This window comes from Aspergillus aculeatus (genome assembly GCF_001890905.1).
Source record: "Aspergillus aculeatus ATCC 16872 unplaced genomic scaffold ASPACscaffold_19, whole genome shotgun sequence".
In the NCBI taxonomy this organism is placed as follows: Eukaryota; Fungi; Ascomycota; class Eurotiomycetes; order Eurotiales; family Aspergillaceae; genus Aspergillus; species Aspergillus aculeatus.
The window spans coordinates 211,827-238,303 of record NW_017962994.1 but is presented as its reverse complement, the minus strand read 5'-3'; the positions used below and the strand labels follow the sequence as shown (position 1 = coordinate 238,303).

General features: G+C 53.4%; 9 protein-coding genes across 9 annotated transcripts; 3 read left to right on the top strand and 6 right to left on the bottom strand.

Moving 5' to 3' along the window:
- Positions 1-824: 824 nt before the first annotated feature.
- On the bottom strand, positions 825-1,559 carry ASPACDRAFT_1859899 (uncharacterized protein; the record flags this gene model as incomplete). The annotated part of the gene is made up of 1 exon (XM_020197708.1): positions 825-1,559. The coding sequence occupies exon 1, from the start codon at positions 1,530-1,532 to the stop codon at positions 825-827; it is 708 nt and encodes a 235-aa protein (XP_020051997.1). The 5' UTR covers positions 1,533-1,559.
- A 688-nt stretch (positions 1,560-2,247) lies between these two features.
- On the top strand, positions 2,248-7,816 carry ASPACDRAFT_1875772 (uncharacterized protein; the record flags this gene model as incomplete). The annotated part of the gene is made up of 18 exons (XM_020198068.1): positions 2,248-2,463; positions 2,527-3,061; positions 3,142-3,368; positions 3,428-3,707; positions 3,775-3,858; positions 3,920-4,096; positions 4,137-4,864; positions 4,933-5,095; positions 5,162-5,521; positions 5,588-5,717; positions 5,783-5,854; positions 5,911-5,961; positions 6,021-6,085; positions 6,140-6,305; positions 6,383-6,835; positions 6,893-6,976; positions 7,061-7,435; positions 7,498-7,816. The coding sequence occupies 18 exons, from the start codon at positions 2,248-2,250 to the stop codon at positions 7,715-7,717; spliced, it is 4,386 nt and encodes a 1,461-aa protein (XP_020051996.1). The 3' UTR covers positions 7,718-7,816.
- Positions 7,817-7,978: 162 nt separating this feature from the next.
- Positions 7,979-8,501, top strand: ASPACDRAFT_47545 (uncharacterized protein; the record flags this gene model as incomplete). The annotated part of the gene is made up of 2 exons (XM_020201982.1): positions 7,979-8,195; positions 8,248-8,501. 2 exons carry the CDS (start codon positions 7,979-7,981, stop codon positions 8,499-8,501), a joined length of 471 nt encoding a protein of 156 aa, XP_020051995.1.
- A 12-nt stretch (positions 8,502-8,513) lies between these two features.
- Positions 8,514-10,500, bottom strand: ASPACDRAFT_126442 (putative methionine aminopeptidase, type II). Its single transcript, XM_020196930.1, has 7 exons — positions 10,454-10,500; positions 10,228-10,389; positions 9,543-10,153; positions 9,230-9,493; positions 9,014-9,175; positions 8,870-8,956; positions 8,514-8,814 (listed from the first exon to the last, which is right to left on the bottom strand). Exons 1-7 carry the CDS (start codon positions 10,494-10,496, stop codon positions 8,758-8,760), a joined length of 1,386 nt encoding a protein of 461 aa, XP_020051994.1. The 5' UTR covers positions 10,497-10,500; the 3' UTR covers positions 8,514-8,757.
- Positions 10,501-12,649: 2,149 nt separating this feature from the next.
- On the top strand, positions 12,650-14,673 carry ASPACDRAFT_81769 (malate synthase). The gene is made up of 4 exons (XM_020205952.1): positions 12,650-13,057; positions 13,122-13,747; positions 13,813-14,166; positions 14,245-14,673. Exons 1-4 carry the CDS (start codon positions 12,697-12,699, stop codon positions 14,530-14,532), a joined length of 1,629 nt encoding a protein of 542 aa, XP_020051993.1. The 5' UTR covers positions 12,650-12,696; the 3' UTR covers positions 14,533-14,673.
- A 526-nt stretch (positions 14,674-15,199) lies between these two features.
- Positions 15,200-18,867, bottom strand: ASPACDRAFT_81768 (putative RNA interference and gene silencing protein (Qde2)). The gene has a single exon (XM_020205951.1). The coding sequence runs from the start codon at positions 18,622-18,624 to the stop codon at positions 15,460-15,462; it is 3,165 nt and encodes a 1,054-aa protein (XP_020051992.1). The 5' UTR covers positions 18,625-18,867; the 3' UTR covers positions 15,200-15,459.
- A 633-nt stretch (positions 18,868-19,500) lies between these two features.
- Positions 19,501-20,730, bottom strand: ASPACDRAFT_1883294 (uncharacterized protein). Its single transcript, XM_020198327.1, has 2 exons — positions 20,355-20,730; positions 19,501-20,278 (listed from the first exon to the last, which is right to left on the bottom strand). Exons 1-2 carry the CDS (start codon positions 20,717-20,719, stop codon positions 19,606-19,608), a joined length of 1,038 nt encoding a protein of 345 aa, XP_020051991.1. The 5' UTR covers positions 20,720-20,730; the 3' UTR covers positions 19,501-19,605.
- Positions 20,731-21,424: 694 nt separating this feature from the next.
- Positions 21,425-24,189, bottom strand: ASPACDRAFT_1875757 (uncharacterized protein; the record flags this gene model as incomplete). Its single annotated transcript, XM_020198067.1, has 9 exons — positions 24,046-24,189; positions 23,828-23,991; positions 23,518-23,757; positions 22,917-23,464; positions 22,592-22,865; positions 22,357-22,532; positions 22,078-22,258; positions 21,712-22,005; positions 21,425-21,651 (listed from the first exon to the last, which is right to left on the bottom strand). Exons 1-9 carry the CDS (start codon positions 24,123-24,125, stop codon positions 21,425-21,427), a joined length of 2,184 nt encoding a protein of 727 aa, XP_020051990.1. The 5' UTR covers positions 24,126-24,189.
- Positions 24,190-24,570: 381 nt separating this feature from the next.
- ASPACDRAFT_64137 (2-keto-4-pentenoate hydratase) lies at positions 24,571-25,356 on the bottom strand (the record flags this gene model as incomplete). The annotated part of the gene is made up of 1 exon (XM_020203969.1): positions 24,571-25,356. The coding sequence occupies one exon, from the start codon at positions 25,354-25,356 to the stop codon at positions 24,571-24,573; it is 786 nt and encodes a 261-aa protein (XP_020051989.1).
- Positions 25,357-26,477: the final 1,121 nt, after the last annotated feature.

Below are 26,477 nucleotides of genomic sequence, written 5' to 3'. Positions count from 1 at the left end.
TGTTCTTTCACAAGATCTGGCTATTCAGTGTGCTTCCAATCATCTGGTTGGTCGGTTCGTCAAGCACTGCCCCATTCAGTCGACTTACGCTGAGTCCAGCCTCGCCGTGTCAGTTGCGCGGTGGATCCCAAGCCGTTAGATTCGCCCCACATCATCTTACGGAGGGATAGTCGAAATGGAGAACATGGGCATACTAGGGCTCATATTCTTCAGGGAGTCTAAAGAGAGCGATAGTGGTTGAAGCACGCATATCTGGTGGAGGCAAAGGAGGGGTAGAAGCATAGCGGGGTAGATGCATGGAGGGGTAGATGTATAGAGGGGTAGGTCAATGATAAGAGAGATAAGAGACTCATTACATCTCCCGGCATGATACGTAGAGAGGGATACAGCTTCAGTACCGCTAAGCTTTGTGGGCGCCTGATGCCAAGGGGGCGGAGTCTGCAGTGAGTCTGCAGTGACAGCTCATCCTCTAGCCCTAATCGGCACTCAAAGGAGCCGGACCCCGTCGGTCATTTCTGCAGCTACTGCAGCAATTCCCCCGCGTCGGCGTAACTCAAGTAACGTTAAGCATATTTCGACCGATGGATACATTCATACATCATACATACATACAGTAAGCATTTGATGTCGAAGATCATCAAGAAAGGAGTATCCTGTTTCCCATACACAGACTACAACATTACATTCCAGTTTAGCGCTTACGGCCCACAGGTCGAATCAGAGCAATATCAGAGAGATAGAATTTGCAAGGTCTGGCTGAAACATCAAAAACTAATGAAGATAGGCCCACTCGGTCATCGCCGTCTGACTGAGGCAGCCGACGCTTAGAGACGACTAGATTTCCTCGCCTGCCGTCCCTGCGGCTTACTGTCTGCATCGACTAAAGTACGTTCTCCCCAACTCCGCGTTCCAGAGGCCTGCATCCGGCCGAGAACATCGGCGGTGGTGGTGACATCGCAGAATTCGTCCTTCATGGTGGCGAGGTGGATGGCATGAACTTCCTCGGCGTCGTAATCACGCCCGTCGAATCGAACGTTGAAGGTGGCCGTGGCATCCTGCACAAGGATGATCTCCGCCTGGGGCTCGCTTCCATCCTTGACCACGCAGCCGTAGCCATGGTTGACCACCCGTAGATTGGACGCGGCGCGGAGGGTTGTGCTGACACAGTGAGCCGTCATCAGTCCGATGATCACTAGCCGCTGCAAGTTCAACTGGCGCAGGACGTCGGCGAGGTCCGTCTCAAGAAATGGAGAGTTGGTGGTCTTGGAAAAGACGGGCTCGTCATTGATCGGTCGTGCGTATGGCATGAAGTCCGCACCTGGCTTCGACGGGTGCAGAGGCGACCCAAGAAAGGTGGAATGGTGACAGACGTGAAGAACATGAGCACCAGACGTACTGCGGAAGGCGGCCAGGAGAGCAGTAACATTCTGTTCAAACTGCGGTGTTGAGCGCTGAGTGCCCCAATGGGTGGGATGCGAGAAGCCCTGCTGGATGTCGATGAGCAACAACGCAGTGCGGGTTGGGGAAGTCATGTTGACCAAGGCGAAAGTGAAAGACGCAAAGAAGGATGAGCCAGAGTCAGGTCTCGACTCCAACTAGACGAGCTCAAATACCTCTTGCAATAATCGCTACCCCACAAGTCATGCATCGGTCATGTCCGAGTGACCGCGACGCTTTGGAGTCCTTGGGTGCATCTCTCATGCGTCTTGCAGCGGAGTCCAACGGGAAGTTGGTGTGGAATGCCTGGGTTATTTCCGTCCGGTGAGATACGAAACCCAGATCCACGCCTGATTTTACTGCATTGGTGGCCTCATGCATATCTGGATGCAGATGGTGGCGGAATTTCGTCCGGCTGAGTAGGTGGAAAGCATCAATCACCTCCGCGGACACGCACAGCTAATACAGCATAGACCAGTAGCAGCACATGGGTTCATACGTGCATGTCCTATCTCAATCATTTCCACTCATAGATTACAGTACCAATCCCCTGAAGGATTTCGGACCATGTCCGGGTCCATTGACATTCGCCCCATGTGCCTCTTATCCTTTTCAAGCGCCCCAATGGAGGAAGATTGGCTCGTATCCATTTACAGGTAGAAAAGGAACCGAGACCAAAAAAAAAAATGCGAACTGCCCGCTTTTCATTCGACCTTGAACCTAACAGTCCTTAAAGAGGTGCCCACTTGGAATGCCCTTACTGTCGACGGAAATCTTCCTCCCCTCTGGCTCAGAAACAATATTGTCACTATGTCACAGCAGAGATGCCCATTCGCCTTGGACGATCTATGGGGTCCAACAGTGCACCCTTGCCGTCGTGCATTTGACTTTACACTGCTCTTCGAACAGTCAGTGCTGTCCATTCTGCCCTCCTCGCTTTTCCTGGTCTTCGCCGTAGGGAGAGGCTACCAACTATGGCAAAGACACTATCTAGTCAGCGGGTGGGCCTTGCTAGGATCCAAACTGGTGAGTTCGACAATGCACATTAGGAACAGGGGGTTGAGAAAGAGAGCTTACAACCAAAAAAAGGCAGCATCCACAATTTCTGCCTCCCTTCAACTGGCACTGTTGGTGATCTATTGTCTGGTGCCTGAGGACCGCACCAGAGTATCAATTGCAGCCACTGCATTGAACCTGGTTGCGGCAATTGGACTGGCTCTGCTTTCCTATGCCGAACATAGGAAGACCACGCGACCATCATTTCTCATAAATGGCTATTTGCTGTTGACTCTCCTGCTTGATGGCGTGCAGGTACGGTCGCTTTGGCTTGCCAATGTAAGAACCAGCATTGCAAGTATCTTCACCGCGACTTTCGTCATGAGGGGAGTACAGACCATAGTGGAATCGGTTACCAAGACCCGATGGTTGATGCAGGAGGAGCAGAATGCTCCCAGTAGTCCCGAAGATTTTGCAGGCATCGTGTCCAAAACCTTCTTTCTTTGGATTAACAACCTCATCCGGCTTGGCTATATGCGTGAGCTTGCATTCGAGGATCTCTATCCCATGCCGGCTGGGTTCTGTACAGTGAACCTAGAGCAGGACCTGTGGGATGTCTGGGAGCGAGGTATCTCTTTTCTCATACTGCCACTGTCTTCTCCTCATTGTTCCAGTGGAACAGAAAGTCAAACACTAATGCTCTTGTAGCTGTCAAGACCGGGAAGAACGCCCTTTTGGTGTGCACGATTCAAGCTTTGAAGATGCGCCTTCTGAGCCCAATCTTGCCGAGGATCTGTCTTATTGCACTGACCCTTACACAGCCTCTTCTCTTGGTCCAAATGGTCAACTACATTCATGCACCCAGCACACCACCCGAGCGGGATATCGGCTACGGACTACTTGGCGCGTACGCAATCGTCTATGTCGGAATTGCGGTAAGAGAGTGATCTTTCTCCCTGTGACCCATCCTGGGCAATCAATGACGCAGTCGTAGATGACCACGGCGTGGTACTGGCATCAGACCTACCAATTCATCACCTGCGTGCGAGGCGCTTTGGTTGCGGTTGTTTACCGCAAGACCCTCAGCCTCGACGTCTCATCCACCAATAGGTCCTCCGCCTTGACGATCATGAATGCTGATGTCGAGCGGATTGTCGGTGGTCTGAGAATGATCCACGAAATATGGGCGAATTTCATCCAAGTGGCGTTCGGAGCCTGGTTGCTGGAACGGCAAGTTGGCGTCGCTGTTGTGCCTTCACTTGTAATCGCATCTGGTATGCAGATTTCCACAAGTTTGCGCTCGCTCTGAAAGGAGTTGGAAGAGGCTGACCTATCGTGCAGTATGTGCTCTGCTAACCATGCGGTTTGGAGCCTCTGCGGGTCGGCAGCAAGAAGCCTGGATGGAGGTGGTTGAAAAACGAGTCGGTACGTTGCCAAACTTCGTGGACCAAATTTCAACTTGGATGCAAGACTTATGGAATGTCAGGAATGACATCCAGCACGCTTTCTGCGATGAAAAGCCTGAGGATGTCTGGCTTGATGCGCAAGGTGATGGGGATACTCCAACAGGCGCGGGAAAACGAGCTTAAAGCTGCTGCTGGGTTCAGGTGGTGGGAAATTGGCGCGATGATGATGGGCGAGTCCACCACATATATCCCCTCCAGTCAAGAGCCATGGCGGACAGTGACTGACTATCTGGGCAGGGTTCCTTCCTGTCATCATATCCCCGGTGCTGACCTTTGCAGTCTTTATTGCCGCAGACCATGCACGCCACATCACCCTGGATGCTGGTCGAATGTTCTCCTCCCTATCACTATTAATGCTGACCTCACAGCCTTTGAGTATGCTCTTTCAATCTGCCCCGGAATTGGCCTCGATGGTGGCTTGTTTTCAACGGATCCAGCAGTTTCTGCTCACTGACCCGAGGTCTGACCGACGCAAGATTGTTGTATCCACCCCCAACAAACTCAACCCGACGAATGTTGAAATTGAAGAAAAACCATCGGCCACAACTGCTGCTGCTGCTGCCATTTGCATTGAGAGCGCGAGCTTCAGCTGGCCGGAAAGAGTAAGCCCGGTGCTGCGCAACATTAATCTGTCAGTTCCCAGGCAGAAGCTCACCATGGTCTTTGGGCCTGTTGGCTGCGGGAAAACCAGCTTGCTGCATGCGCTCCTTGGTGAAATCCCTGCCTCGGAGGGAGAAGTCATTGTCTCCACCGGCACCACGGCATATTGTGCTCAAACACCTTGGGTTCGGGACGGAACCCTTAGAGACAACATCGTGGCATTCTCCGACTACGATGAACGTTGGTACAAGGCCGTTCTTCACGCCTGTGCGCTTGATGAGGACCTTCTCTACCTCCAAGATGGAGATGATACGCAATTGGGTGACAAAGGGGCGAATCTCAGTGGGGGTCAGAAGCAGCGCGTGGTATGTCACTCCCTCACTCTGCTGTTCCTACGATCTCGTGTGCGCTGTTCTGATCAAACTCATTGCAGTCACTCGCTCGAGCAATCTATGCAAGACGCAGTGTCTATATTCTCGATGATATCCTCAGTGGGCTTGATGCCACTACAGAAGCCAAAATTCTCCAGCGTTTGCTGGGGCCCACTGGGCTCTTACGGCGTAATGGCAGTACAACAGTGTTGGCGACCCATGCAGGTGAGATACTTCTCCATACCTTTCGGACTGGGTTGATCTAGCTGACCGACAATTTCATGCACTAAGAGCACCACGCTCCTTACGCTGATCACATGATTCGTCTCAACGCGAATGGTGAAGCGGTGGAACAGGAATCGCTGTCCGAGTTGAGTCGGCGCAAGAGCTCTCCAACGAGTGATACATTCCACGCGCCTACCCCGATCCCCGAAATCGAGATGGATGCTGAATTGCCCAGCACACAAGCTAACTCCACGACGGTGGAAAAGCCACAAGTTGCAGTCTCTGAGATCGGCTCAAGTTCGGCGGCAACGGAGTCAGCGAGCAGGGTGAATGTGATGGTCTATTACATGCTGTCGATCGGAAAGCTCTTTTCTCTGGCCTATGTACTAATCGCCATTGCGTACGCCTTTCTCTTCTGCTTTCCATGTAAGGGCGCCCACCTCTTGAATAGATACATTTCGTTTTTGAGATGATGCTGATATAAGTGTATAGATGTCTGGGCCGAGTGGTGGAGTGAAGCAAATGAGAGACACCCCGGATACCATCAAGCCATGTATATGGGCATCTATGCACTTTTTCAGTGCTCCTGCCTTATCGCTCTCGCTGTTCTGGGATGGTGCGTGTATTCCATCCCCCCTGCTCTTTCTTCCCACCATGCATTCAGTCCGCTTATTGATCCTCGGCCAGGCATGCTGTGATCAATGTTGTATCATCCGCAGGGCGATCCCTCCACTGGACACTTGTGCAAACAACTTTTCGGTAAATTGCGCCGGGGGCAGATTTGACAATATAAACAGTTCTGATACTAGTGACAGGGCGCCCATGTCTTTCTTTCAAGCAACCAAGCTTGGTTCAATTATTTCCAGGTGGGTTGAGGGTTGAAACGGTATCCGGCGACGGGTCTAACTCCTGTTTCATGATGCAGATTCAGTCAGGATATGCAGTTTGTTGACACAGAGCTACCCATGGCGCTTTTGAACATCTTCTGCAGTCAGTACCGCCGCTGCCCCCAGTCCGGTGCATGGTTGCTAATGTCAACGACAGGTGGCCTTATTATGCTGGGCCAGATACTCCTGATCATGACTTCATCGTATTGGGTGGCGATTTCGTACCCGGTGATATTCTTCGTGATGTTTGTGCTGCAGAAGGTCTATCTGAGAACCTCGCGGCAGCTACGGAAGATGGACCTGGAGAACAAGGCCCCCCTCTAGTAAGTGTCACGCTACGCGGTCAGACCCGTTCCTTTGGCAGATCACCACTAAGACTGAATTATTCGTCCCCTTACAGTTCGCAGTTCATGGAGTCTCTCGATGGACTGGCTACAGTCCGCGCCTTTGATTGGCAAGAAGGACTGATTCGGCAGAACCACGAGCACTTGACTCGATCGCAGACCCCGTTCTATCTTCTCTTCTGTGTCCAACGCTGGCTGGGCCTGGTCATGGACTGCCTGGCTGCCGGATTTGTGCTTCTTCTGATCGGGCTGATCATTGGACTCAAAGATCGGATCAGCCCTGGTTTTGCAGGCGTGGCCCTCTCCAACGTGATCAGCTTGAGCGGCATCTTGACTGACATCATCATGGTCTGGACCGAGTTTGAAACATCCCTGACCTCGATCGGCCGTGTCCGAGACTATGCCAGCGAGACCCCGGTGGAGGAGCTCTCGACAGGGACCTCGACAGCTCCCGAGAATTGGCCGGACCGGGGGCAAGTCGAGTTCCAGAATCTCACTGCCACGTACCAGTAAGTCTTTCACGTTTTCCTTGCTACTATATTAGGTGTCTCACAAATACGTGCCAGGACTGGCACTGTCCCGGCTCTGCGTAGAATATCCTTGAGAATTGAGCCCGGGGAGAAGGTCGGAGTGTGCGGTCGAACTGGCAGGTAAGTCAACGGTGGAGTTCAGGTCTGATACCTGATATAATAGCATCCAAGCTGACGGTTTGCGTCAATTGTCTTGATCAATAGCGGCAAATCCTCACTGATGATGGCATTATTCAAAATGATCGAGGTGACTGAAGGAAGTATCATCATCGACGACATCGCCACCTCGACACTGCCGGCCGAAATCGTCCGCACCGCCATGAATGCCATTCCTCAGGAGCCCTGCTTCTTACCAGGCTCTGTCCGTGACAATATGGACCCTCACGGCGTCTCCGATGATGTCAGCGTTAGACAGGCACTTGCTGCCGTTCACCTGGAGAGAATAATCGAACAGCAGGGCGGTCTCGACACCGACATGTCTCTGGTCCATCTCTCGCATGGCCAGAAGCAACTGTTCTGCCTGGGCCGCGCTATACTAAAGCGGTGCAAGATTGTGGTGCTGGATGAAGCCACTAGCGAGTCAGTCACCCCTGCCTTTTTCTTCTCTAAACCTGTCCTACTCACCTTGTTCCCCAAAACAGCATCGATGTCGCCACCGAACAGCTTATCCAGAAGGTCATTCGGGAGCGTTTTAAAGAATGTACGGTAATCACGATTGCGCATCGGCTCGATACCATTCTGGATAGCGATCGAGTGTTACTGCTGGATCACGGCGAGGTGGTCGAGTTCGATTCGCCGGCAGCTTTACTGGGAGGAGAGTCGCGTTTTCGGGTCTTCTACGAGGCTGGGAATTGCGAGTAGGCCAGGGAGACTGGAGAGAAAGTCTACGCTGGGTAGTGGCGATCCTTGTCACATAACGCAAACGAGAGCTTAAGTACTACTGTATCTGATGCCACACGCAGCTCAAGTACAGTACATAAGCGGTCGTATCACTCAAAGGCAAGGTATAGCGAACGAAGAGCGTAGATAGGTGACGCAACCCGCGGCAAAGGGACAATGGAGAAAGAAGCAAGGGAGGAAAGAACCACACTATGGCGAGGAGGCAGCCGCCTCGCCTTGAAGATGCACAAATTCCCCAAGGTGCTCCCGTTCATCCAGGAGACGCTGCGCTGGCGGCCCATCGTGCCCCTGGGCGCGCCGCACGCCACGACCCAGGAGGACGAGTACCGCGGGTTGCGGATCCCCGCGGGCGCCACGGTGCTGCCCAACCACTGGGCCATGGATCTGGACGACGCCGTCTTCGACGACCCGTTCGCCCTCGCGCCGATCACTGTTTTTGGTCATCAGCCGCTTGCTCTGGGCCTTCGAGTTGCCGCACTTTCGGGATGAAGACACCGGGGAGAGGTACGAGTCGGATAGTTCGAAGATGCTCCAGAGTGCGCTGTCAGGTCCCGTTGACCTCAAGGCCTCGGTCTCGGTGCGGTCGTCGTACCGTAAGGAGGTCATCGAAGAGCTACTCGCGTTAGCCGAGCAGGATCGAGCCGTGTTCATGCCACAAGCTCATGGAGGAGACGATGCGGATATCAAACATGGGAACTTTCAAATGTGTGGTACACAGGACTATACTATGCTGCACAGAGAATAGAAGGAAGTTAAAGGGGTAAATTGGCGTTCAATTCAGTTGAAATGGTAATGACTGGACTAGGCTACTTCATAATTGTGACAGCGTACCCAAAGCAACAACGATGCAGCAATCAGAAACCGAGCGAACAAGTACCTGGACGGATGTTGGATCCGAGGTCATCGAAGGGTTGAACGAAGCATTACTTAGTCAAAAGCAAACAGGCAAAGCAAAACGTCAGCGACATCGTCTATAGATGTCAAATGGCTGACTAGCTAACCTAGTAATCGTCACCGCGACTAATGACTTCCTTGCCGCCGCTGTGGAGGAGAATGGTCTAGAGCACATTAGTTTCGATCCAAGGCGCGTCATATAACAAAAGAAAGCCATACATGTTCGAATTGGGCGGTGTAGGAACCCTTCACGTCGACAAGCGGCGCATAGGACTCGACAATACCATTATCGATCAGGTTTTTCATCTGAGGAACTTGTCAGTAACAGAAGCAAATCAACCCCACGGCCATGGAGCTACTCACCCCGAGATGATAATGGGACACCCCTAGTCTCTCCAGATAGCGACGACAGAAAACGATCGACCCGAAATTCGAATCGATGGTCTTCAGCAGCGATTTCGCAGAAGCGAGACGCAGGTTGGCACCGGAAGCGTCGGTGTTTCTACCGTAGCCGTAGAGGCCCACCTGTGGAGAAGTTATTAGAACCTGACTCGAAACTGAAAGACGGTGTACGCGTACATCATCCTCTAAATAGCCCTTGCCGGTGCTTCCGAAGGTCTCGATGGCGAACACCTCTCCTTCCTCCATCTTGTCGCGATTGTTGCTCTTGATGAACGGGACTTGCTTCCCGCCATGGATCTGATAGCGCAGAATGTCGTGCCCGGTGATGTTTCGAATGGCTTTGACGGGGCGGGTCTTCCCGTCGATCTCGACCTCGTAGCTTTCCATCACCTCCTGGATGGCTGCGCCGATTTCGCCCATTCTCGCATCGATAGCGGCATGCTAGTCGAATCAATCGCCTGACCTGTGTTCTCGGAGCCGTCGGACATACCTTGATACCAGTATTGGTCGCCTCTTTGACCGCAGTCAGGAGATTATCGTATTTGTCCTCGAACGCGACCGTGAAAGCGGAGTCAACAATGCGCCCATTCACATGGACCCCGAAGTCCACCTTGAGAACGTCGTTCTTATCCAGAATGACATCCTTAGCGCCCGGGTTCGGCGTCCAGTGCGCCGCCACATTGTTCAGACACAGGCCGGTCGGGAATCCCATGCCCGCATGAAAAGCGTCGCCGGGTTCCAGGCCCTGGTGGCCCGTGAGCGCGCGCACGCCGTCCTCGATCCCCTCGGCGATGGCCGTGAGGCTGGCGCCCGGCTTGATGAGCTCCCGCTGGGCATACTGCCGGACCTGGCGGTGGACCTCGGCCGCCTTGCGGTAGTCGATCAGGAAGTCATCGTCCCAGAGGCGGGAGTTATAGCGCAGCTCTTCGTCAGTCGTGCGGGCGGTGTTCTCGTCCTCGACGTAGGGGACGGGTTCTCCGCGGGGGTACTGGCCGGACGGGAAGAGGGTGGAGAGCGGCACCCGCGGTGGGGTGGTCTGCACGGTGGGGGTGGTCTTCTTCTTCTTCTTCTTGGACCTCTTGCGTTTCTTTTGTTTCTTCTCTGGTGGTGCAATCAACGTGTCAGTGATGATTGTTCAAAACTTATTCAGAGGGTGAACGGTTTGGCGAACGTACCAGCAGTCGAGGCTCCGTTCACCCCATTTTCTTCCTTCGAATTGTCGTCGTCGTCGTCATCATCGTCGCTAATGATCCCTCGATCCAAGTCCGCGGAGCCGGAACCGTTTCGAGAGGCCTTGACTTGGGGATTGGCGGGCTTGAAGTCGGAGGAGTTGGAGGCTGAGTCACACAGTCAAGTTAGATCGAAGGATTCCTTCTTGGACAGTGTTGAGATGGCGCATACCATCGGGTTCCTGCCGATGTCCCTCGGGGGTCTTAGATCCCATGTTGAAGTAGTTCTAGAGTTTGTCACGCACGCGACCGGCATGGACTGTTGGTGTTGAGGTTGATGTGGTGGCAGAGAAAACAAAGGATCGCCCCGCGTGATTCTCGTGATGGACCCTGGGCCGGCTGAGTCAGCAGCTTCCCCGCCGGAAGCCGATTAGAGCTAAATTTAGTGTGCTTTCGCCTTCTGGAAGGCCTCGAGTAGGTTCTACCAGTATACACATAACACAGGGCACAAGATCATCTCTACTAAGATATGCCTTGTATTTCCTGTAGCATGTTCCAATACTTATGGAGTAGAATAACATGTTCTGAGAACGTAATATTCCCAGCACAATTCCTTCAGGTTCGGCTACATGGCTTGCAACTGTGTTATTTATATATTCACCGGTGGAAATTACGAGTAATTGCCTGTGGGAGCTTCCTGTTAAGCTGGAAAGTCAATTGAATTGTCAAGGGCGTTGAATGTTACTGGAGCCGTGGGCGATCAGTACAACCCCCGATTCGAGATCTCGATTCTGGAAACAAAGACGTCGAATCTTGTCGAAGGTGCCTATGATAGTATGCCCTCCTTCGCGATTATTACTTGTATCTCATTCAATATCTTGTGGGAAGTTGCGGTCTTGGGGCAGTCCGTCTGAGCATAATTCAGCTGACTGGGATACTGATGTACGCATTTCTACAGAGCTTAATAGACCTGAGCGTAAGGTCCTCTACTAATCGCTTCCACATTGCCAGTGGCGGGGGTCTGAGCTTCACCACGAGAAGCCAGATGACGCACCCCCTTCAGCAAATAATGCTGGAGAGTGGGGGAACGACTGGAGCTCGCAGGTGGTCATAGCTCCGATGTCAGTGAGCAGAGGTGCAGACACGGCAGTGCTGGCATAAATCCATCCAACAGTGGTCGCAGAATTTATGAGTAGCATGATCACGCCTTACCCCCGAGCTACACATTAGCGCTGTGTCATGATTGCGTGTAGGCTGGAACTTTTTATCCTGCATGTTCCGAAAGTGTCTCGTCCACATTCCGGAACTCATGGTGGGTAAGCGGCGCGTGGCACCCCAGATATTGAGCCCAGTTACTTATTGAGAACGCCCCTAGAAGTATGCCGCAGAATCACATGCATTCACATGTCCGTGAGCTGGAACATGGCATCGGACTGGTCGCATCTCCTGTGGGGTTGGGCGGGAAGAAGTTTTTGGAGCTTCTGTGTATTTCATGCGCCCGTTGGAAAACCGCAGACTTCTTCGATGGACCTGGCAGGGCGTATTCGTTAGAGAGTGGCGAAGACCGCTTCAAAGCATCCGTCGTTGCGAAAACAGTTGTGACTCTGATCGGAATCGATCGGTAGGTGGATATGGGGATTCCGAAAAGTACCGAGCATGATCGACGTGTGTGCCAGCATCAGCGAGGTGGATGGTTTGCTGGTGCAGCCGCGGCTGGGTGGAGGTTGTTCGGACATGCGGGGAGATGAGGAAGGCTTATCGAGGGCGCACATCCTCGGTAGGATGGAAAAAGGGCGCAGAGAACTGATAAACGGTCTTGGGACATTGTAGCGTTAGTTAGGTTAGTCCAGTTAGTTGATGCCAATGCTTTCGGACGAGAGACCATCTCTCCATAAGCCCTGGCTCAGTTTCAACATCCTTCACACATATCAGAGCTTTTCGGGGAGGGATCCAGCTATATCAAAGGGTAAGTTAGAGGTGAATGTATCGAGTCATCAGAAACGATAAGGCCCGAATCGGAGGCGGTGGCCGGCGCGTGCCGGGCGGGGAACCCCAGCCCCAATCGGGTCCAGTCGGCCGAAAGGACCAGTTCTCCGCGGAGAAGTCACGTGGTGATTACAGTGGGTGCGAGTGGGTGCAACCCAGACTCATTCCTGAGTCTATCTGATGGCAATTGCTGGTAGGAAAGTATCTCTCCATTATCGGCGGTACCCCGCGACCATGGATAATCCGAACTTCCCATGGGCCGCGGCTGTCTGTGGATTCTGACGTCGTCGAGCCCACCTCCTGCCCTCCGATAAGATTCTGGGGGTTGGACTTATATACTTTGCTTGTCCCTCCTTCCATAGCAGAGCTGGAACTTTATGTGTTTAAGCTGTGATCTAACACTAATACCACAACCCCTTCCATACTCTTTCTCCCCTATCGACTCAACTAGAAATCTGTGTCAAAGTTTCTGTTACCAAAGTCTTCACCATGAGCCAATCCGAGGCCCAGCTCAAGGACGTGGTCATCCTGGGCACTGTGAGCACCGAAGCTCGCAAGATCCTCACCAAAGACGCCTGTGTCTTCCTTGCCATCCTCCACCGCGCCTTCAACTCCACCCGCAAAGCTCTCCTCCAACGCCGCATCGACCGACAAGCTGAGATCGACAAGGGCCACCTGCCCGACTTTCTCCCCGAAACCAAGCACATCCGCGAGAATGACGCCTGGAAGGGCGCTCCCCCGGCCCCTGGCCTAGTCGACCGTCGGGTGGAGATCACAGGTCCCACTGACCGGAAGATGGTGGTGAACGCGCTCAACTCGGATGTCTGGACATACATGGCTGATTTCGAGGGTACGCCACCTTCCTGGCCTTCCCACTATTGTTTTCCTAGAAAGTGCTAAAGCCCGTTGAACAGATTCCAGCGCCCCCACCTGGGAGAACATGATCAACGGCCAGGTCAACCTCTACGACGCGATCCGCCGGCAGGTGGACTTCAAGCAAGGCAACAAGGAGTACAAGCTGCGGACGGACCGGGTGCTGCCGACGTTGATCGCGCGCGCTCGAGGCTGGCACCTCGAGGAGAAGCACTTCACCGTCGACGGCGAGCCCATCTCCGGCAGTCTGTTCGACTTCGGCCTGTACTTCTACCACAACGCCAAGGAGCTGGTGGCCCGCGGGTTCGGGCCGTACTTCTACCTGCCCAAGATGGAGTCGCACCTGGAGGCGCGCCTGTGGAACGACGTCTTCAACCTCGCCCAGGACTACATCGGCATGCCCCGCGGCACGATCCGCGGCACCGTGCTGATCGAGACCATCACCGCCGCCTTCGAGATGGACGAGATCATCTACGAGCTCCGGGACCACAGCTCCGGCTTGAACTGCGGCCGCTGGGATTACATCTTCTCCTTCATCAAGAAGTTCCGCAAGCACCCCAACTTCGTGCTGCCGGATCGCTCGGACGTCACCATGACGGTGCCGTTCATGGATGCCTACGTGAAGCTGTTGATTAAGACCTGCCACCGGAGAGGTGTCCACGCTATGGTAAGTTTTTGGCTCTCAAAGCAATCGAAACACACAGTGATGGAAACATGCTAATTCCCCACCAGGGCGGCATGGCAGCCCAGATCCCGATTAAGAACGACGCGGCAGCCAACGACAAGGCGATGGAGAGCGTGCGAGCGGACAAGCTGCGGGAAGTGCGGGCGGGCCACGACGGGACTTGGGTTGCCCACCCGGCGCTGGCGGCCATCGCCTCGGACGTCTTCAACACCCACATGCCCACCCCGAACCAGCTCTTCGTGCGCCGCGAAGACGTCAACATCACCGCCAACGACCTCCTGAACACCAATGTTCCCGGCAAGATCACCGAGGAGGGCATCCGCAAGAACCTGAACATCGGCCTGTCGTACATGGAGGGCTGGCTCCGGGGTGTGGGCTGTATCCCCATCAACTTCCTCATGGTAAGTTTTTTATCTACCTTAAGCTGACAGCTGACACCCCTAATACCCACACCCAACCAATGCTAATACCCAAAATAGGAAGACGCCGCCACCGCCGAAGTCTCGCGCAGTCAACTCTGGCAATGGACGCACCACGGCATCACCACCTCCGACGGCAAGAAGGTCGACAAGGCCTACGCCCTGCGCCTGCTGCAGGAGCAGGCCGACGACCTGGCTGCCAAGGGCCCCGTCGGCAACAAGTTCCAGCAGGCCGCCCGCTACTTCGCCGGTCAGGTCACCGGCGAGGACTACGCGGACTTCCTGACCACTCTCTTGTACAATGAGATCTCCTCGGCGGGCAGTGCGTCCCCCGCGGCTAAGCTGTAGATCGGCTGGACCGGTGTTTCGGAAAGATGGAAACGGTTATTGAATTAACGCTCTTCTTCTCATTTTCTTGTGATGTTAGCTACGGTATTATAATTTCAGACTGGACATTTTCATGAATCAAGCTACTCTTGCGAGTCTAGGAGTGAGTGGGTAAAGGATAGTCGCGTCTAGAACGTACGTAGGGCAGTCATCTAGACAGAAAGAACCGGCAAAGCCATTGACACAGCGTCCATGTCATCGCAAGACGAACAAAAGAAAGTACCCCTGTCACATTCCGAAAGTAAAGATCCAATTTGAATGGTCCCCAATGCGCATGCATGCTATACATTCAATACACCAGCAGATAGCTTTAGAATCGAACCGACCGATAAGCTTTGCGGTGCGGGTCGCATCCACTTCTAACTTGACTAGGTTAACAACTTTAGTCGGACAATGTGTCTAGACGAGGGGTCCATCGCGCTAGGTACTATAGTAGCTAATTGAGTCTTTGTGTGCTTAGTACTTGACGATGCATTCAGCTGAATTAGACAGCATATTCCAAGAGATAGGATTGCTGTATGATACAGCCAGGAGAGGGTGAAACATCAGTACATGCCGTATTACCTTTGACTAAGTCACTTGGCATAGACTAGACCAATCTACCACTGTTACTGAATGACTTCTTCCTCCAGTCCAAAATGGCATGAGCAACATAATAATCAGAAAGCAGTCACTAATCTATGTCATTCTGTGTGCAACCAAAGCCGTATCTGAATAGAAACCCGAAATATGACCAGCATATGAACCGTCTCCGTCCCACAGGACTGTACTTTCAACACAGAGCTGCTCGCTACAACAACCGCACATTGTCACATCCAAGAAGCATCTCCCAAGATCTCATCCGGGACATCACTCAGCATTCCCTGTACCCCAATTGCCAAGAAAGCCTCAAATATAAAACATCGTATCCCTGACGGCGCTGTGGATGGTAACCCTGTCGCCGTCCACAGCTTCAGCACCACCTCCAACGTCAGTGATCACGCTACCTGTCGACGTCGCATCGTACAGATCAGACAAATAGCATCGCGCTCGCTCGCAAACCAGATCGGCATAATATGCAGGAGGGCAGATGCTCACGGCCTTAGTCGCCCGTCCGAACAGATAGCACATCTTGTGCGTGAGGTCTTCCAGGATGTCAGCTGTATTCTGCCCTTCCTTGGGTTTCTCTCGACAGAAGATCTCGTCCCAAACAGTGAAATAGTGCGCCGGGCGAGCAGTGCCCTTGAGAGCAGTGTGAGCCTGTAGGTAAAACTCCCAGTTGCGGGCTTCCGTCACACCGCGGTCGACTACAGTGCCATTCTTGGGATTCAAGTGGCCATCGGCGTCCTCTTCACGCGTAGGATAGAAACGCGTGTGGTGCCGCTTGCCCACTATCACGACCGAAATCCGTGGTAGCCCTCTGGCATACTCTGTTGCTGGGTACAGCTTCTTGCAAGCGCTCTTGAGGAGGGGTAGTTCTTCTTCGACAACCATTTCATACTGCCCTTCAGATACTCCGTCGCGGTAGACAATGATGTTGTCCGGATACTGACCCTTGTTGATTTTAGCCCACCGGCCGAGGTGAGCTTTCAGCATCTCGTCCAACTCACTGACCCTCTCTTGGCGCGATGTCTGGATCCGAAGTTCTGCTGGCCATTGACCCAAGTGGGAATCAATCGAGGCAACCATTCCCGCAACACTTGGGGCTTTTGAGGAGGACCCGGGAGAGGGGTGGGTCACATCGATACCAACAAGCATAGTCTTGCCCTTGCTCACTATCCCAAGCTCTCTAGGAATCAGCTGATTCACACCCCCAAGCTTCAGATTGACCTTCAGGCCGACGTTGGCGAGGTATTGTTCGCGGCCCCTTTCGCTCGTAAAGTTCTTAACAAGCACGTTCACATTGCGGACACCCACCCGAACGTCACAGACTCGCTTCATGCAGTTATAAACTTCCGTGCTTTGGTCGGTAAGAATGCCAAGAATCATGTTAGGCTTATGAGCGGCCATCAGTCTCTCGACAGCGCCACCAATCTGATGATCCAGGTCACCGCGAGCGAGAACAAGGTGCTCTCCGCCTGTATGGAGATTAGCCTGAACCCCGACCTCTCTCAGCTTCGTCACAAAGTGTTCCAGGGCGGCCCCCCGTACCTCGCGCGTGGGGGCTCTAGTTGGGTTGGAGTCCAAGAAAAGCCAGGCCCAGGAACCTAAGGTTGAGCCGATCGAGAATTTAATAGACCTCATATTCCAGCTGCCACCGCTGGACAGGAGTCTCTTCTCTTTGTTGTTCGCATCTCTGTAGAAGATCTGAGGGGCATCAAGGATGCGGGCGGGCACTGTGATGAGTCGGGGATCTGCTTGGATGCCGAACTCTTTCAAAGTAGCATTTGAAGCAGCACCGAGCCCGAGGATGCGAGTTCCATTATTCACAATCGACTGAGCGTTGACTGGCGGAAAATTGACTGCAAATTTTAACATTTCTCTTGTCTGAAAGGGGCTCAGCTTGGTCTTAGCTTGCTGCCCAGGTTCGACGTTGCAGACTTCGACGGGCAGATAGCTAGGATTCTCGCGAGTCCCGACATTCATCACTGGCATTCGGGAATCTAGATTTGTCATACCGTAACGCTCCTCGAAGAAGTCCGCCACACTGATGTATCTTCCAGCCGACGGAGGCCCCGCTGTGACTGGCTTTTTGCCCTTCTTCTTCTTCTTCGAGGATGCGGACTGCTGCTGCGATGACTGTTGGCCAGCTTCGTCCAACCAGAACTTCACATCATTGGGACCGGCCCCCAGACGAGGGACTATCGGAGGATGTGGCAGCGATGCGCCATCTCCCCTGTTAGCCAGACTAGCGATTCTCTTAAATCGTGGAATGACTTCTCCCCGCTTGTTTGAGCGTTCGATGTGTGTTGCCCGGATTCTCAAGTTCTTCAAGAAACGTTGCAGGGAGTGGAACTCGAAACGATTGGGTTGTTGATAACTGGTTATCAAAGCCGCTAGCGCGCCCTCCTGGTAGCAGGCCACATATTTGACCTGGACATTGACGAGCAGGCGACTAGTTGCAGCACGGACGCTCACAAAAAATCCACGAAGAGCCTCTAGCCCATCTCCGAGGTTGTAACCCTCTTTCTGACCGTGAGCGATGGCAAAGTGCCTATTGGCACCCACTGAGTGGATGTTCGGGTCGATTTTGGGCTGATGGCCCAGGACGATGTTCATAGCTTGAAGAATTTCTGGCTTTTTGTCGAACATATTCGTCGCACTGGCCGAGGTCAAGTAGTCCAAGAGATCAGACGGTTCGAGAGTGCCGGTGTGCTGGCAGTTGACCCGATAGACCTTTGATGGCTCTGGATATTCATCGTCGTATTCATCCCGGTAGCGGACGTCATACGTGCGATCATTCTCGCCCTCCTCCAGAAGCTTATCCCGGGAGATGAGAGTGGAGACGAAATCGGTGACAACGCCATTTCGCTGCGAAGCAAAGTGCTCCTCAATCAACAGTTTGACGACTTGCTTCGCCTTCTTGCCGGTAGGTCTCCTGACGGAGTGGTCTTCGAGAATTTCGACGCGATGGCGGTGGAGGGTTTTGCCGATCGACTTGAGGTGAAGATAGTTGGCGAATAAGTCGACTCGCTTTCCCTGTGTACCGTAGCCGGGACGCAGGGGGTATTTTCTGTCTTCGGGCGAGGGCGGTGCCTTGACCAATGCTTTCAACATCTCATCCTCCTGCTTTTCGACCTGGGAGCTGGGTTTGAGGTCTCCGCCAGGGGAGAAGACTGGCGGGCCGTCATAGTCAGCTCGTCCGCCGCGTGGTGCGGGACCGCCACGAAATCCATCGGAAGCTCTGGGACGGCCACGACCCCTGCTATCGCCCCTCCCATCGTCTCCAGGTCGGAAGGGAAGGTCGAAAGAGCCGCGGCCGCGTCCACCTCCACGACCACCACCTCCGCCGCCTCGACCTCCACGATGGCCTCCACGACCGCGGTCACCACCTCCTCCCCGACCACGGTCACCTCTGGCACGGTCACTGCCTCTACCACGGCCTTGTTGTTGCCAACCTCGAGAATCAGACATGATGGATGTGAGCTGACGTGAGGCAAATCAAAATCAGTCAGAGCAGGGCACAAGTTCCAATGGGATTGGAAAGAAGGTCAAGCAAACAAGCGACAGGAACGGGTACTAGAGGCCGTTGAGGATTTGTTATATCATGAGCTGTAGCTTGACTCCCACCGGAGAAAGTGGGCTGCTCCACCCCCTCGGGTTTGGCGCTTCGCGGTGGGTCGGGCGCGTTCGTCCCCTTGGAACCGAAGGATATGACAGGCGATACCCCGCCGACTTGGACACGAAGTAATGAGAGAGGACAGTGCTGAATGACAGACGGACTCAAACAGTTGGAAGAGTGAGAGAATAAAAGATGATGATGATGATGATGATGATGATGATTTAGGTGAAAGAGATGAGAAGTGAAGAGGGAGGCTCTGAGATAGGTGGTGTGGGGTACGGTCTATATATCCATGAGTGAACCAATAGCAAACTAATCGGCCGGTCTGGATCTCAGGTGAGGTAACCGTCCCGTTGGACTGAGGGGCTCACCGCTGGTGCTAAGCTCGTAAGTAAGAATAAAGGAAGAATAAGCTGCTGACGAAAAGCCAAACGTGGGGATAAGGGTGAGGATGAGGACGGGGATGGAAATGAGGAGTAATGACGATGGTGATGGATGAGACGGAGAGAGAGGTTTGAAGAGGGGAAACCAGCGAGGCAGCCTGGGTGCCTGAGAGGGAGCCTGAAGAGCGGGTGCCCAAACGGGTAACCGCCGTCATTGTACAAACAAAAAGAACAAACAACACTTGCGCCAACAGTCTGCCTTGCCATCAGCAGAGAAATCAAGGCTACAGAGGGATGACAGCAACAAGACCAGCTAGGAACTTATCTTTCTCGATATTCAAAACTGGAAACTGAAAACTGAAAACTGCTAGCATTCACTCATACTTTAGTCGGGAAGAGCAGCCATGCAGACCGCCGTCCTCCAGAAGCATACACCCACAACACACCTCTCTAATCGCCAGACACATCCACAAGCTCCCCCAACATCGCCTCCAAGAACTGAATCTGCTCCACCAAAAACCCCCTAGCCTCCTGCACATCAAACGGACGCTTCCCCAGCTCCCGCCGCCTCTCCGTCTGCAACCGCGCCCGGACCCGCTCCTCCAGGATCTCCATGCGGTAGCTCATATACTGCGTATACATCTCGGACGGATCACTGATGCCTCGCACTCCGGTGAGCACGGTCTCATCGCGCACGAAGGGCGATCGTGGCCGGAAGCAGGTCACCATACTGATCCTCTCGCGGCCGCCCAGCGCCTTGAGCGCCTGATGCTCGATGTAGCGGCCCTGCATCACCACCGCCGTGCCCATGGCGGGCCCCCGCACTTTCATGATCTCGCCCGTCGCCGTTCGCAGCGCCGTCTCCCCACCGACCATCCCGGTGCAATCGGACAGCATCGTCACACAGACAAACGGGAAGCTGTCGTAGTGCCACGCCACCGCCGACAGCTGGTCGGTGTCGGGCACGTTGTCGGGGGTGAGGCGGTCGTGCTCGTCGTTGATGGAGATGTTGATGTTGGCGATCTCAAAGTCCATGGATGGCACGAGGTCGACGCCGGCCACTTCAGAGATCTTGGCGATGAGTTCGGGCGAACGCCATGCGTCGTAGGTGAAGGGGGCGAGCCTGGATCGATGCACAGTGCACTGTCAGCTGGGTTCGTTGCATGGTGACAAACGGGTGGTGGGGTGGGATAACTCACGCAGGCCCCATTCCGCGGACCATGTTTTTGTTGAATGTTGAGGAATATTGACATTTCTCTAGCACAGGTTCGCTGAAGATCTCCGCGCGCATTTGCTTGATTGCTTCCTCCGTGAACAGGGGGAATGGGTCGGTAACTGCGTTTGGCGAGATGCCGTGGCCTTCGAGGCCGATGTCTTTCATGGTGTAGATCTTTGCGGGGGACTGGAAAGCCAGATGCTTCTCGGGCGTGAAGGGCTCTTTGGTGCTAAGTCTGGCTCCATCGATGAGACTCTGGGGTAAAGCCTTGCTGGGACGAGTCGCTTTCTTCGTAGCAGGCCCGATCACGACCGGCGCCGTGGGAGGGATGAGTGCAGCTGGAGCCATGGTGTGGGATGTGATGATTGTTGCTTGAGAACTTGTTGTTGATAGTATCTGAAGGATAGAAATTCCAGACTGAAAGATGAAGTGATTTATAGAACAGCTATACATCTATATTCTGATCCCCCGCCATTCAACTAGCCCCTCCGTGGGTCTCCATCCCGATCGCATACTTCAAATCCTCGGCTCTCTTCGCATGTCGGCTGCTTGCGATGATCACGTCTGGTAGTAAATTCCCCGCAAAGTTTCAGCGTCTGTTTCTCTGACGCATGTCTCGTGATGACAATCGCCCTCGTTGGTCCCACTACACTATCTGAGAATTGGTGGGGGGCTTATCGGGGCCTTCCTCGGATGGTTATCACGAACCCGAGCATCCGACCCGAGAGGAGGGGTTGAAGATCATGTATCCGATCCCTGCTATCCGAGGGATGTAAGTAAGAGCTTAATTTGACGAAAGCAGCTTTAGTCCACTAAGCTAGCGATTGCCCAGACGCACCGTAATTTCTCTCATACTTCGAAGCTATGACTACCATACTTAGACTCATCCCCACCTCAACACGTATCGCTACCAGAAAGCACTATTACCGTAGTCGATAAGTCCAGTAACCTAATTCACAGCGACAAGAAGTTATCTCCAAGCTCGCACACGTATCACAAACAGTCAAGTCATTTGATTAGTAGTCACAATGCTACCACCACTCCACCCAGAAATCACCCCATCCCCGCCCCCGTATCCAGAATACTATGATACTCCTGCCTCCCAATCTGCTCCACAATCGACAGGAACTCATACGACGAAATCCCAATATTATCCAACAACTCCAGATTACTCGTAGTGGGCGTCGGGGCCGACGGGGACGACCAGAAAGGGTCCTCTCCAGCCGGCGCACCCGCTTCATGCCCCGGTACGGTGGGCTCACTTGACTCCTTCCTCCCAGCTTCCAGCGTAGTCAACGTTTCCCCGCCTCCGGTCCCTTCGGCCGTGTTCCCGGTTACACAGTCCTCTTGATTTTGCAGCTGCTGCGGAGTATTCCAGAGCGAGAGCGTCAGCAACCCGCGCCGCTCGATGCGCTTCGCCAGCTCCGCGAACAGTCCTTCCAAGTAGACTAACTCCCTGGAACGGTTCTCGGCGAGTCGGTTGCCCTTGCTCGCCATCTCAGACAGAATAGTGTGGGCGTTCTGGATACCCCGTGTGCCGTGCTCGTTGGGGTCGAGGGGGAAGAGTGCTTGCGCCATGGCGAGGTGGATGGCGGCGCTGTAAGTGAATTCGAGGTCGTAGGGGAGGAAGACTTCTACACATTGGGGTAAGCCACTGTGGTGAGGCGATATTTTTCCCAGTAAGAACTTTGAGGGAGGGGGCCTACCGAGCGGACTATCCTCATCTGACAGGATCTGCAGCGTCTTCGCCGCGGATTTAATCCCCGTCGCGATCAGGGTCTTGGTCGGCGCGAGGATCGTCTGCCAGTCCTCGTCGCCTTCGGTCAGGGTATCGAGTCTCTCCTTAAGGACGGAGAGGAGAAGGGGGCGGGTGGCGACCATTACGCACTTTTGTGTGGTATTAGTCCGGATAATTCTTGTTGGGCTGGATACTGCGGGCTATCCTGTTTTTCTTTTTTTCCAAGAAGAGGAGGAAAGGCACGAACCTGATGATACAAAAGCGTAATATGCCGCGTCCCCCGAGGCATCGTATCAATCGAGTTTTGGAATTTCCGGTAGATGATTTTCTCAATCTCCCGTGCGTGGCCCGCGAGCGTCTGCAGGATTGACTTGGTTTTGTCCAAGAACGTCCCGAGCTGCGTTTTCTGGGTTTTGTAGATTGCTGGACGGGACCATTAGCCGTCATTATAGCATCAAGCGACAAAAAGGTCAAAAGCTCACTGGTAAGAATAAAAGACAACAGATGCGATAACCGCACCTGCAAGCACAGGGTCGCATCGCGTTGCGAGCACGCGCTGGGCGAATCCAGAACGGTGGTGATATCACTATCCCGCGTCAACATGGGGATCCCCAATGAGCAGGAGAAGTGTCGGTCCATAATGTACAGTGTCCACCACAGGTTGCGGCACCGCTCGACCGTCTGGAGTCCAATCTCTTCCTCTGGGAGTTGCGTGTGTAGGCCTTCAAGCTGCGCGATGCGGATGGCTTGGCCGAGCTATATCATTCTTCAGATCAGGTCCCGAGACAGAGGTAGGGAGGGTCTTACGTATACATGGGCGGACTCCCTGTGATCAATCGAGTAAAGATATAGACCTGCCAGGGCCAGCACTTCAATGGCCATTAGGCTGTCCTTCCAGACGGAGGCGTGGTCCGGCATCAAGGCCATCGCGCGGATAAAGAACTTTGACCCTGGCGGCTCGGTGGTGCATTTGCAGCGGGAGGAGAGAAAGGCGTTCCCGAAGGACAAGACGAGGAGAAACTGCACGAACCACAAACGCGATGCAGCAGCTTTCTCGGCTGCGTTCCCGTGGTAGAACTCCTGTAGATGCTCGACAAATGTGGCTTCGTCGAGAAAGCGATAGCTTTGACCGAGGTGGAATTTGACAGTGTTGAACAGGTAGAGAGCGTGATCGATTGACGGTAGCCCGCTGATGTCGGGGGGGTCGTCGGGTGGGCATGATTTCCATCGGAGGATATAGATGTCCTCTCCTGAAAAGTTTGGGGCGCTGTAGGGAGAGTCTAACTCGAGCTTCTCAGCTAGAAGGAGGGTGAGTCTGGCAGTAAAGGACCAGGTTGATGAGGGTGCCAGCCAAACTGCGCCATTCTTGGTTAGTTGACACCGACAGGCCGAAAGCATAGTAACTCACCCCAGTTGCGCTTGTTCCTCTGGGTGTTCTTGATAGTTCTCGAGGGGAGTGTGAATGGACTTGTCCAAATACTGCGCGCGCCGTCGACCGTTGAATTGGACAACTCGGCAGGTCGTTGCGCTCCTATGTATGGCGCTGAATCGAAATGCTGAGAAACGAGAGAAGGAGGAGTGAGCAGCTCATCAGGGCAATTCTCATGGCCATCTGAAACAAAAGCAAGACTTGCGGGTCGCTTGGCTCCTGCGCGCCAGGTCAGTCTCATGAGCTGGTTGCAAAGTTGGGAGGTTTCTCAGGTCCTCAGGTCCCTCACCTAATGAATGACTGTTTATCTCAAAGGAAGAGGTATTGCTGGGTTGATGAATGATTATCCTATGGCCACTATCCACAAATCGACAGTTCACCATGCGTCGTTGGCAATTCCCACATGGCTGATTCCCGGAGCATTTAATTTTACTCTGCCGGCATGGGATGCAGCTGTCTCGGATGTTAGTGGGAGGAGTCCGGCGGGGAGGGTGTGGGGGCCCTTACGCATTAGCAGTCCTTCGGAATTTGCGGCGCTCAGTCCTACCCTCAGTCGTCATTGCAATTGATGGCCGTGCAACTATCATCTATATTGTGCAGGAGCTCACAAATTTGGCTTGGGGCGATGGCATGATCGATGGAGATAAAAAGAACAGTTGGCAAAGCCGAAGGCGAAGTTGGCAATCGCGGGGAATAACGGGTGGCTGCTGGTTGTTGACTCCTTCCCCGCAGATAACTCAGATAACTAATTAACTTAGTGGCAGGATATGGCCGATCAGTGCTCAATTAGGGCTAGTGCTCGCTGTTAGCGTTGATTTCGATACGAGAGGATCTTCTCCTATCATCCCGATCAAGAAAGTCTGGTGAGAGCCGGTAAACCCGGCTAACTCTATTTGCTGCACCAATTATAACAAATGTATTAGGTACCTGGTACTTGCGATTGATTTAAGGTATGGTCGATACTGAACAAATCCAGAAGAAATCGAATTCTATCTATTTACCCCGCCTTGACTACACAAAGACAAAACACGCTCACGCGACGTCAAACTCGATAGTGCCCCACTCCTCAAAAGTACACCTCCACTTCCCCGGCTTATCCATCGGAACGGCCTGGAGACAACTGCCAGGGAGAATCACCTGGCCGGCTTGAAATTCAATATCGTATGCAGCCAGTCGATTCACCAACCAGGCCACTGCCGACAGGGGGTTACCCAGCACATTCCCCGTGTTTCCATCCATCACCTCCCGACCATTAAACTGAAGCGTACCCCGCACATCCCGCAGACTCTTTAGATCTGTAAGCTTCCGAGGAGTGCCGCCGAGAATGACATTGGCAGTGGAGCCGTTGTCAGCCAGAGTGTCGGGCAGATCGATCGCCCAATTCTCCACCCGAGAGTCAATGATCTCGATGGCAGGAATAGCATAGTCAATGGCGTTGATCACATCGGCTACCGTCACATTGGGACCGCGGAGCGAGCTGCGCAGCACAAAAGCAGGCTCCAGCTCCACGTAGGGCTTGATATAGTGGTCGAGATGAAGGGTGGTGCTCTCATAGAGAAAGGTGCTGGCCAGAAGGAAGCCGTAGTCGGGTTGATCGAGGCCAAACGCGTCCTGCATGACCTTGGCTATGTTTCCGAGCTTGTAACCGACCAAGCGATCACCATTGCTGACGGCGTGCTGGACATTCAGTCGCTGTACCTCGAAAGCCGAGTCCGCGTCAAGAGCGGGCCAGGTCTTGGTGGGTGGTGTGATGGGGGCTCGATTGTCGCGCGCGGTGCGCAGGGCCAACGCCACTTCTTGTAGCTCATTCGTTTGCATGGTGCTTGTCTTTTGAATGGTAATGTGTTGCTGTGTTCCTCAAATGGCAAATTGTAGCAAGGATGCTAAGAAAGTGTGAAGGGCATGCAATACTGCGTGTGAACTCTCTTCTGCAGATGCCGGTCGGATAACATGGTAACCACCGTTGTTTTATACCAACGCGCGGCTAGTCAGGAACTCACCTCGGACTACATTGAGATGCAAAAGGCATGTTGATAATTGCCGAGCACCTTCAGCCCTCGGCTTGGAGCAATGGCCCAAGCCATCACTAGCCGTGATCCGATCCGACAACGGATAGACCCGACCTCGGATAGCGGAGGTCTCATCATCCTCAGCACTTCATACTGTAAACCCTCGTTATAACCGATATAATTGGTGAGGCCCCTTGGAATCGTTATATAGTAGATATCGTTGTATTGAAACAGTATAAATGGTATATAGACGTAACGCTTTTCATGTAATATACTCCTAACACTCAAGATTTTTCTTGTTTATTATCTTTTTAGGTAGTTCTCAACCTTGTGTTAACGATTTCTAATTACTAGATGCTGGCACACGTTTTCACACCGCCCGTGTCCGATATCATTCTCCACGAGCAAGGTTGATTCCATCAGGCACTTACAACGCGAGCAGGAAGAGGTTGATATTTCACAAACAGATTCGCAATATTATTGGCATCGGCGTGGACGGTTGGACCCCTCTGGAAGAAAATGAAGCCGCCTGTGCTCGTGCCCGCCAGGCGAAAATTGATGGCCTTGCTTCACTTGACACAGACCAGGAGCGCGAAATAACGAATCGACACTGGCCGTTTGATGACCATAATGAGGACGAGTAGCGCGACCGTCTTGCGTTTTTGGACTCCTGTAGCTAGGGAGGGGTATTTAACCTTCGACTGTTGCTGTCATGCATGCGGGAATTCCTATATACAACAGATGAGCCCTGAATACAGTCGTAAGAAAACACGACATTCTGGTAGCACTGTCTTTGCCCTTTTGTCCCATAAGGCAGTGTGACAGACCAAGGACCGGCCGACGGCTCAAAGTTCCAGGTTCTCGATGGAGGGGGTTTGTACACCAAAGCAGCGAGGAATTAGAGCCATTCAACTTGTTGATTTGATTGGT